This window comes from Triticum dicoccoides, chromosome 6A, assembly GCF_002162155.2.
Source record: "Triticum dicoccoides isolate Atlit2015 ecotype Zavitan chromosome 6A, WEW_v2.0, whole genome shotgun sequence".
Taxonomy (NCBI): Eukaryota; Viridiplantae; Streptophyta; class Magnoliopsida; order Poales; family Poaceae; genus Triticum; species Triticum dicoccoides.
In genome coordinates, this window is record NC_041390.1 from 131,517,055 (window position 1) to 131,525,903 (window position 8,849).

General features: G+C 42.9%; 1 protein-coding gene across 1 annotated transcript; it reads right to left on the reverse strand.

Annotated features, from left to right (window-relative positions):
• Positions 1–4,574, reverse strand: LOC119316252 (ubiquitin fusion degradation protein 1 homolog). The gene is made up of 10 exons (XM_037590561.1): positions 4,407–4,574; positions 3,566–3,601; positions 3,123–3,200; positions 1,946–1,970; positions 1,831–1,863; positions 1,416–1,537; positions 1,201–1,331; positions 789–1,012; positions 446–687; positions 1–377 (listed from the first exon to the last, which is right to left on the reverse strand). Exons 2-10 carry the CDS (start codon positions 3,572–3,574, stop codon positions 288–290), a joined length of 954 nt encoding a protein of 317 aa, XP_037446458.1. The 5' UTR covers positions 3,575–3,601; positions 4,407–4,574; the 3' UTR covers positions 1–287.
• Positions 4,575–8,849: the final 4,275 nt, after the last annotated feature.

The window sequence follows — 8,849 nt, forward strand, 5'->3', positions numbered from 1 at the left end:
TGATCAACTAGAAACGTGCTGGTGCAGGAACTAACAGCGCAAACAAATGCAATGTGTAGTAACTCGCTAAGAATCCATGAACAGACATTGAAATACTTTGTACACATCAGCCAAACTGACCCACGGCGGCTGACATAAGGATCACAGTTGACAGAAAAGAAGCATTGGTAGTCCACCGAAAGATGCCCCAGCTCCCAAGGGATCAGGAAACTAAACAGTAGCTGACTGAACTCTTAGCCCTGATGATGTTTGTGACAGGAAGTGCTGATAAATACATACTCTGGCATTCAGCCCTTCAAGGAGTACTTCTTTCCCGTGAATGCTGAAAACTTCGGCTCCTCTTTCTTCGGATCCTCCTTTGCATCCTTGTCGGGCACCTGGCATTGATGCACAAGATGTTAAGATGACACTAGCGTTTAAAAGCTGCATGTTACAGAACACAAACCTTTTCTGTTCCTTTTGATGACTGGCTTCCACCAGAGCCAAAGACAAGCTTTCCTGTGGTTTTACGTGGCGCCGTGATCTGTGGTGTGGAGGCTGCTGAGGGCTGAACACTGTTGGTTGCATTAGCTTGTCGCTTTGCAGGCGAAGAGGATGATGCATCCAAATCTTTAGCAGGCTTCCCATCCAAGCGCCTTCCAGGACCAGTGAAGGGGCTGAACTTTGGTTCCTCCTCATCTTGAGCCTCTGCAATAGCAACATGCAGGTCCTTCCTTACTAATGAACGGCAAGATATATTGATGCATTCCACCAAAAGTTACCAGTTAAGCACGAAGCAAGAAAGCTACCTGCAGCAGGATCAGCGCTGGGAGGAGCAGTAGGTTTTGGTCGCTCAGGTTCTTTATAGTCAAGTGGTGGGGCAAAGTCAACCTCACAATCAGTCTCAATTATACTTATAGCACTGGCAGGCTTTGTTTCAACTATATCAATGTAGTACTTCTTGTTATTATATGCCACCATAATGCTGTCACCAGTGGTTAGACAAGAGTAGTTCCGCAAAGTTTTTTCCAAGCTGCAATAATGACATGAACAGGAAATTAGTATTCTTCCCTCGCAAAAAAAAGGAAATTAGTATTCTTAAGATCTCACACTACTCGTACAAGGAAACTCCAGTGACGGTGCAACAGACAACAGTCATAGCAAAATAAGGCAAAGAAGTTCCCAAGGAAAAGGAAATAGTTTTATCAGAACAATACTAACATTGCTTTGGGATTTGAAATGTCCAAGAAGTCAGTTGTATGAGGCTGCAGCTTCACATATGTGCCCTTTGGGAGGTTGGCATTTTTTATAAACACCATATCTCCTTCTTGCAAAAGAAGATTTTGCATCATCTGATGAGTACATGGTAGTTAGTTTGATTGAGATGATGGTATCACATAAAAGTAAGCGTGAAAATATCTTAAACCTGGGCCTACCCAGTATGGCATGTAGATCATCCCTTCTTCTGCAATGAACTCTAGGACACCACAGTGTGAAGTGCGTTCTGCTGCTGTGTTGCGTACTTCAAATAGCATAGGGTACTCAATATGCAGAGACGCTGCAGAGGAAGTAACATATATTTGAGAATTTAGCATAGTTCAAAAAAGCGCTAGGCGTTAATTGTGCGTTTTGCCACCGCCTTGCGCTTTTCTGATCAAAGCGCATGCTTATGCACAATTATGCGCAGTTATGTCCTAGCCGTTTTGATATCGCCTAGAGCCTAGGCGCACTTAAGCGCTCGCTTAGGCGCGCCTTCTTTAACTATGGAATTTAGTGGAAATAGTGCACAGAATAAACGCAGAAACAAAGTAAACTATCAACATATGCCTCTTACTAACACTGCCAACTTACCAAGACGATCAAGTGCCGAAGGTGGCATGATAACTGAAAAGAAAAAAGGTAATAATCATTTCAACTGCCAAAAGTAACTTAAAGACACAAGGAAATTAGTGAAGAGAGAGCATACTTTTGTCACCAGATTCAAGCTGTGGCTGCAAGAAAGGGTACAAAAGATCTTTCAGATAAATTCATGGAAAATAATACTTTACTTTGAAGAGTAATAATTCCGCTAGATTTAAAACGTATTTTCAGAACATGGGGGCAAAGGAGCACTTTATTTTGAACCCCCCAAAACAAGTGCTTAAAACATTTAAAAAAAATTGAAATTTTTTACATGAATATGCATGCATGTGGTCTAAGTACGTGTGAAATTTCGTTCAAAAAATTGTTGTATTGTACGCTGCAGAAAAAAGACAAAATTTCGGTCCAAAATAAATAAAAAAACTGGCCCCAATTTGCATGTATTTTGTCTTTTTTGTATCTCTCGCATGGAGGCACGTATATTGGTGAAATTTTGGCACGCTATACTGCACTGCTATACATGCATGCACACAAAATTTTGGAATTTTTCAAGCCGTACAAATTCGTTTTTTGAACTTCAAAATAACGGGCACAAAGTACCCGTGTTTAGATATCAATTTTCGCGCTAGATTCTTCTATACATTAATGAGACAAGGCCGCAAAGTGAATGGAAACATGCTGACAGGCAGCATGTACTTAGTTACTGAGAAATCACTTTTTTAGTTGTCTCAACCTATAAATCATGTCAAAAAAAACCTATAAATCATGTTAACTAGGAACAGAAAGGGTCATAATCAGATGCTCAAGATTAAAAGCCGACAATCAAACACAGTTGAGAGGGAGAACAAAAAACATGTAGATATACAATTTCTAACCATTCCTTAACCAGACAGAAGCAATGCCACCAGAACATAGACGAGAAATCAGATTAATACTCCAGAGAAAATACCGATCTCACATGATCCATGGAACTATAGAAGTGGATAATGCATGAAAACTCATGCATCAACACTGGGCAAAGTTTGTTTGTATTGGTACTGACTTGAACTAGAAAATAAAGATCTATATCAAAAGGATTGCAACTCCAAATTTACAACGCATCCATTATCATTTTTACTTGTTAAATTGCTTGCAATCAACATGTTATAACGTTGATTACAAATACGTATGAAAAGTATTCAAATTTGTCACATCAAATTACACTTCTATATCACTACATTTTATATTTCAAGTTATCAAATGGGGTACATGGCAGGCACCTCATGAAAAGAAGATTCACATACCTTGTCAATAAAAGATGCAGGGTAGCAGCGATAGGTCTGCTCAAAAGTACTTCCACGGTAACCATAGCCTTCAAAATACTAGTCAAAACAAATAACTGTATTAGAACCATGCAACATGATTCAGCAATTGATGAAGCCATAGATAATTACTGGGAAACTATTCATGGCAAAAAGGTGCTGGTATGTCCAAAACTGTAACTGATTACCAAATGCATAGCAAAGATGCAAACTGATAACGAAGGCACGTACTAGCTCATAAATCCAGAAGATATCCATGGTTTGAGAATAACAACACATGTGGTGCACAGATTAGTTGAATCTATGGCTAGTCGCCGACAAGTTCAATCAAGGAGTTTGTAGGTCTGAATTTCGATGATGTGCTCCTGAAGCTAACATAGTTCGAAACAGCTAATAGGAAGATCAAATTTGTCTAAAGGACTTACCATATTCATGGACAAGAAGGTTAACCCCTTTTGAACCTGCATATGAGGAACAGGAACATTTAATTAAAATGATGGTGAACATAAGCAGATAATACAATAACACAGTCACCCATAATCAATCTGGAAAAACGAACATTCAATCACACACTTTATTCATGACCCAGAAGACATGAGACCTATTCAAAACTGCTGATACACATTTGCAGACATTCGATGTTTGATAAGCTGTAGTAGCTTCTAGGGGCCAGGAAAGAGGATCACAATATGGTGTAGTCAAGTTAATCAATTTGAGCCAAGACAACTAATCTTACGGGGACAAAGCTGCAATCAGGCTCCAAAGTCCAAACAATCAATTTCTACATGATATTAGATTTACAGATCCTACTGTACTACTATGAGTGAATAGGTTCTTTAGTTCCACAAATCCCAAAGGTTACTGACTTGCTGGAGGATAACCGGGGTAGCACTACTAACAAATTCTTCCAGAACATGCAGAGTCCACAGAGACAGAGTCAAGTAAATTACTACTCCGTAGCACAATATACTTCAACTAAATTAGCACAATACTACAGGGAGAGGTTGCTCGTCGTCAAAACGCATGAAAGAAAGAAAAAGACTTCGTTTTTCTGTACTTGAGGGACGAACTGGCAGCAGGCGAGGGTATGCACGTAGTACGGATCTATCCGCTCAGGAGATCAGATTAGATTGACGATAAGGCAATCGCATCGACGCACGGACCGGTGCGGGAGCGAAATCGGGTGGAGGTACCGGAGAGATTGATCGGTGCCGGCAAAGGGTTAAAAGAGGCGGAGAAGCTGAGTCGAGGGTTACTGGTAAATACCTAAGCACCGGTTCTCCGCTTGGCCGAAGAGGAGGCGGCGGCGGCGGCGGCGGTGGCGGCGTGGAGAAGAGTCGTCCTCGGTTCCGGCGGATGCGCTCGAGCTCAAGCGGGCGGAGGTAGGTTGGCTTCGATCGGAAGGAAGAAATGTGGAGGAGGCGAAGAATATAGGGGATGAGGAGGAAGAGGAACCGGGCTCCGAGTTGGGCTAGGCTTTCGACGTGTGCCTCCGGGCCGGACACAGCCTTCTCAGCATACCTGGCCAAACGGGCCGGGCCGGCCCATCGTAATCGTGCCTGGCCCGGCACGGCCCGCCAGGGCACGATTACTATACGGGCCGGGCCGGGCCGGCCTGCGTGCGGCGCCCCCAGGCCCAGGCACGTCCTTATGGGTGTATCTCGGAAAATCCTCCAGAATTTGTGTCTGAGTTAATAGACTCTACATCTGCAACATGGTACTTGGCGAAAGTGCAGCAGGTTTTTATGCCGATGGATATCCTTGTAATCTTGAGCATCCCAATATGTACGCTGAATATGGAGGATTTTTGAAGCTGGAACTTTGAGCGATCTTGTATGTTTACAGTACGATCGGCTTATAATATGTTAGTGTCCACAAGAAGAAGAAGGGAGGCTTGGCTGGAGGGTACAGCCGGATCATCGAGCTCGAACAGAGAAGAGGGAGCATGGAAACGGCTGTGGAATATACAAGTTTCAGGGAAAATCAAGATGTTTCTATGGCGTCTGTTGAAACACTCCATCCTGACAGAGGACGTATGAGCCCATAGGCATATGTTAACGTCAAGTTCGTGTGCACTATGTGAGGCACCAGATTCCTGGAGACATTCGCTTTTAGAATGCACGGTCGCAAGATGTACGTGGGCGCTTGCGGACGAATAGCTGGCAAACAACTTACTAGCTTATTCAGACTCCAGTGCTAAGTGCTGGCTTTTTTCTTCGATGGAAACCTTGCTAATGTAAGAGTTCATCAAGATAGCAGTAACATTATGGGCGATTTGGTTTTCTCGATGGAAAGCAATCCACGAGGGCATCTTTCAAAGTCCCCATAGCACGAAGGAATTTATACAAAGATACTTGGAGGATCTGGACATTATAAATGAAAGGAAACCAGCCACAGGGGCAAGTGCGGTGCAGCGGGGGAGTTCGAGAATCAGGCCAAAAGCGCCTCCGACAGGGTCAGCTAAGATCCATGTTGACGCCTGTTGCCGGTCATGGGGTGGTACAGCAGCGGCAGTATGCAGAGATGATCGTGAGGAGTATCTTGGAAGCTCTGCAATTGTTCTCAAGGGCATCTCAGATCCTGCTACTATTGAGGCTTTGGCGTGTCGGGAAGCATTATCACTGGCGGAGGACCTACACATCCATCATATGGTTATCTCGTCTGACTCAAGGCAGGTGGTGGGCGATATAACTTCATAAAACAATGGGAAATATGGTACTGTCATAAAGGAGATTCGAAGGAGAGCTCGTCATCTTATGTGTAATTTCATGTATGAAAACCGAAACTCTAATATTGAGGCGCATAGCTTAGCAAAACATGCACTTTCTTTAGGCCTTGGACGTCATGTGTGGCTAGGTAATCCCCATAATCCAAGATGTATTCCACGAACTGTGGTCTTTGATCGTTAATAAAGATTGGATTGTCCCTCAAAAAAAAAGTTAGTAAACGGGCCGACACGTTGGCCCGTTTAGCACGGTGGGCCGCACATTTTTAGCCTATTATTTGACGCACTGAGCGTTTTTTAACCTATTTTTACATGTTGGGCCATATATAGATGTATAAAAAAAATAAAAATAAACTTAATCGGGTCATGCCGTGCCGGCCCGCGTGCCCAGCCTCCAGGCCCAGGCACGGCCCAAGGCATGCCGCGTGACGTGCCTGGCCCAAGGCGGGCTGTGCCGGCGTGCTCACGGGCCGGCCCGAAAAAACCGACCCATTTGGCCAGCTATACTTCTCAGAAAAGAATCAAAATATGCTAAAGGGGGGCAGGGAGTTTAACACTTGGTCCAATGTTCAAGCCTCCACGTACAAATTTGGAGATGGTGAGTGAATTGATTTGATACTGACAATTGGACTTGGCGGACTGAGTTAGTTCGGAGTAACCTGACACGGCGGCAATCCTCAACATTCCGCTCCAGTCTAGTGGGGGAGAAGATTATTTTGCTTGGGCGCCTAAAATGTCGGGTATCTACTTTGTTAAATCTACGTATCGTACTCTTGTGAATCAAAAAGAGCGGCATGCTCTAGAGGAAGGGACTGGTACGGGCACCTCACTGACAGAACAACAAAATGTGGAAAACTCTTTGGAAGCTCAAGGTGATGCCTAAAGTGAGGGTATTTTGGTGACAGGTTGTAAGAGGCATTTTATCTGATGAATGTTCTTTACAACGTCGTCACATAAAAGAATCCAACACTTGCCGGGTGTGTTTTGCTATGGAAGAGGACTTGATGCATACATTATTGCATTGCTCACATGCCAAGAGATTCTGAGCTGAAGCATGTTTGTTATTGGACGTTTGGATGCCTCGACTCCATCCTATTACTTGGTCGCGTCATTGAACCAGTCCTCACATAGGATATCACACGACCAAGTAACAAGATGGAGTCGAGGCATCCAAACGTCCAATAACAAACATGCTTCAGTTCAGAATCTCTTGACATGTGAGCAATGCAATAATGCATGCATCAATCAATCTGGCTCTTCAGAAATTGCTTGATACACGATGAGCAGCAGATTGATCCAGTGTTCTCAATGAGGCGCATTGAAGAGGATTTAGCACTACTAGACATCCCTAATGAGCATGCAAAAATTTTACCAGGGTATGGATAGCACCCTCCTACAGAAGGGTGTGTTAAAATCAACACTGACGCCGCTCTAAATTTTGATGCAAACAAAGCTGGCGTTGGTAGAGTGGCAAGGTCGCCATCCTCTTTCCTTGGTGCATGGAGCAAAACCTTTTGAAGGAGTAACAGACCCGTTCATCACTGAGGCGTTGGCTCTGCGGGAATGCATGATATTTGCTCAACTCCGAGGCTTTCCACATGTGATATTGGAGACAGATTGTCAAGAACTTGTCAATCAATGGAATTCTCGTCGCAACTCCTTGTCGGTTGTGGCACCGATCCTTCATGAAATTGGATAACTAGCTACATTTTTTCATCTTTTGTAATTCAGCATGTATACAGATCAGCCAATCAACCGGCCCATTTCTGTGCAAAACATGCTTCTGCGCTGATGGTTAGCGAAGGTTGGCTGAGCTTGGCACCTTCCTTCCTGGTCACAAGCCTAATGGCTGACTACCCCAGGAGCGTTTTTGTTGAATAAAGTTCTCTGAATTCCCCGCAAAAAAAGACAACAAAAGTATTTTTCAGAAATATGTTTTAAAAACATTTCTAAAATAAGTTTAAATATTTAAACTTTTCTACATTGCAAAAAAAGGGAATACATGTTCAAGTATCTCAATGTAAATCTGCCTATGTACGCACTAGAAATGATCATCTCATGTGAACATAAATGTTTTTATAAAAATATATTTGTGTATTTTATAAAAGATGTGCACATGTGCACATGTAAGTATTTGCAGTATTCAGATATTCAAAAATGTTCAAGTATACAAAAATGTTCCTTGCATATTTGAAAAATGCTCATGTATTGAAAAAATCGTGTACTTATTTTTTGGAAAAGCCCACCCATGTATTAATTAAAATAAAATATTCATACAATCATTCGTTACAGAATTTGCCACACAGGACGTAGCACTATTAATAAGAACACCATCATACTTATTAATAAAACTAAACTTCGCAATCTCGTGTGCCACCATATTAACTTTCCTGCTAACCTTGGAGATCTTTAAGTTCGCCGGCATCTTAGGGATACTCAAAGCTTCCTTCTTTAGGTCAACAAGGGGTGACATGTCAAAATTGTCTGTTTCAAGAACAAAAGTCACAAAAAAAAATTCATGTACTTACAAAGTCCATGTGAGGTTCATAAATGTGTGTCATGGGTGTGAAGGTGTGTTTGTGTGTCACACAAACGTGTGTTGCGCAACATGTAAAGGTGTACTACGTGGTGTGCTGCACACGTGAAGGTGTGCTTCATGTTTTGTGCGAGGTGTGATGCTCATCGTGTATTGCACAACAAAGTACAGGTACACTACTGTTGTGACACACAGGTAGCAGAAGTATTATTCGCGAGAGCACAAGCTTGTCATCTTCGAAAGACACAAAATCACAATGATAAACAAAAAAAATTAGGAGAATGGAAGGAAAAATGAGAGGCGAAAAGGCTGACCGACGACCGAACCATCCCCTATCTCCTTCCACCTCACATTTCCCCTCTGCCCCAACACCACCTCCTCCACCATAGCCCCCATCTCTGATCTGCTCTCACATGGCAAGAAAATCCAGCAGGCGCAATGTGAGGCC

Excerpts from the sequence above, each read along its gene's own strand:
- LOC119316252 (XM_037590561.1), bottom strand. Across the intron at positions 1,864-1,945 it reads GCTTGAATCTGGTGACAAAA|TTATCATGCCACCTTCGGCA; the intron begins GTATGCTCTCTC and ends TTTTCTTTTCAG. Across the intron at positions 1,332-1,415 it reads TGATCTACATGCCATACTGG|ATGATGCAAAATCTTCTTTT; the intron begins GTAGGCCCAGGT and ends TGTACTCATCAG.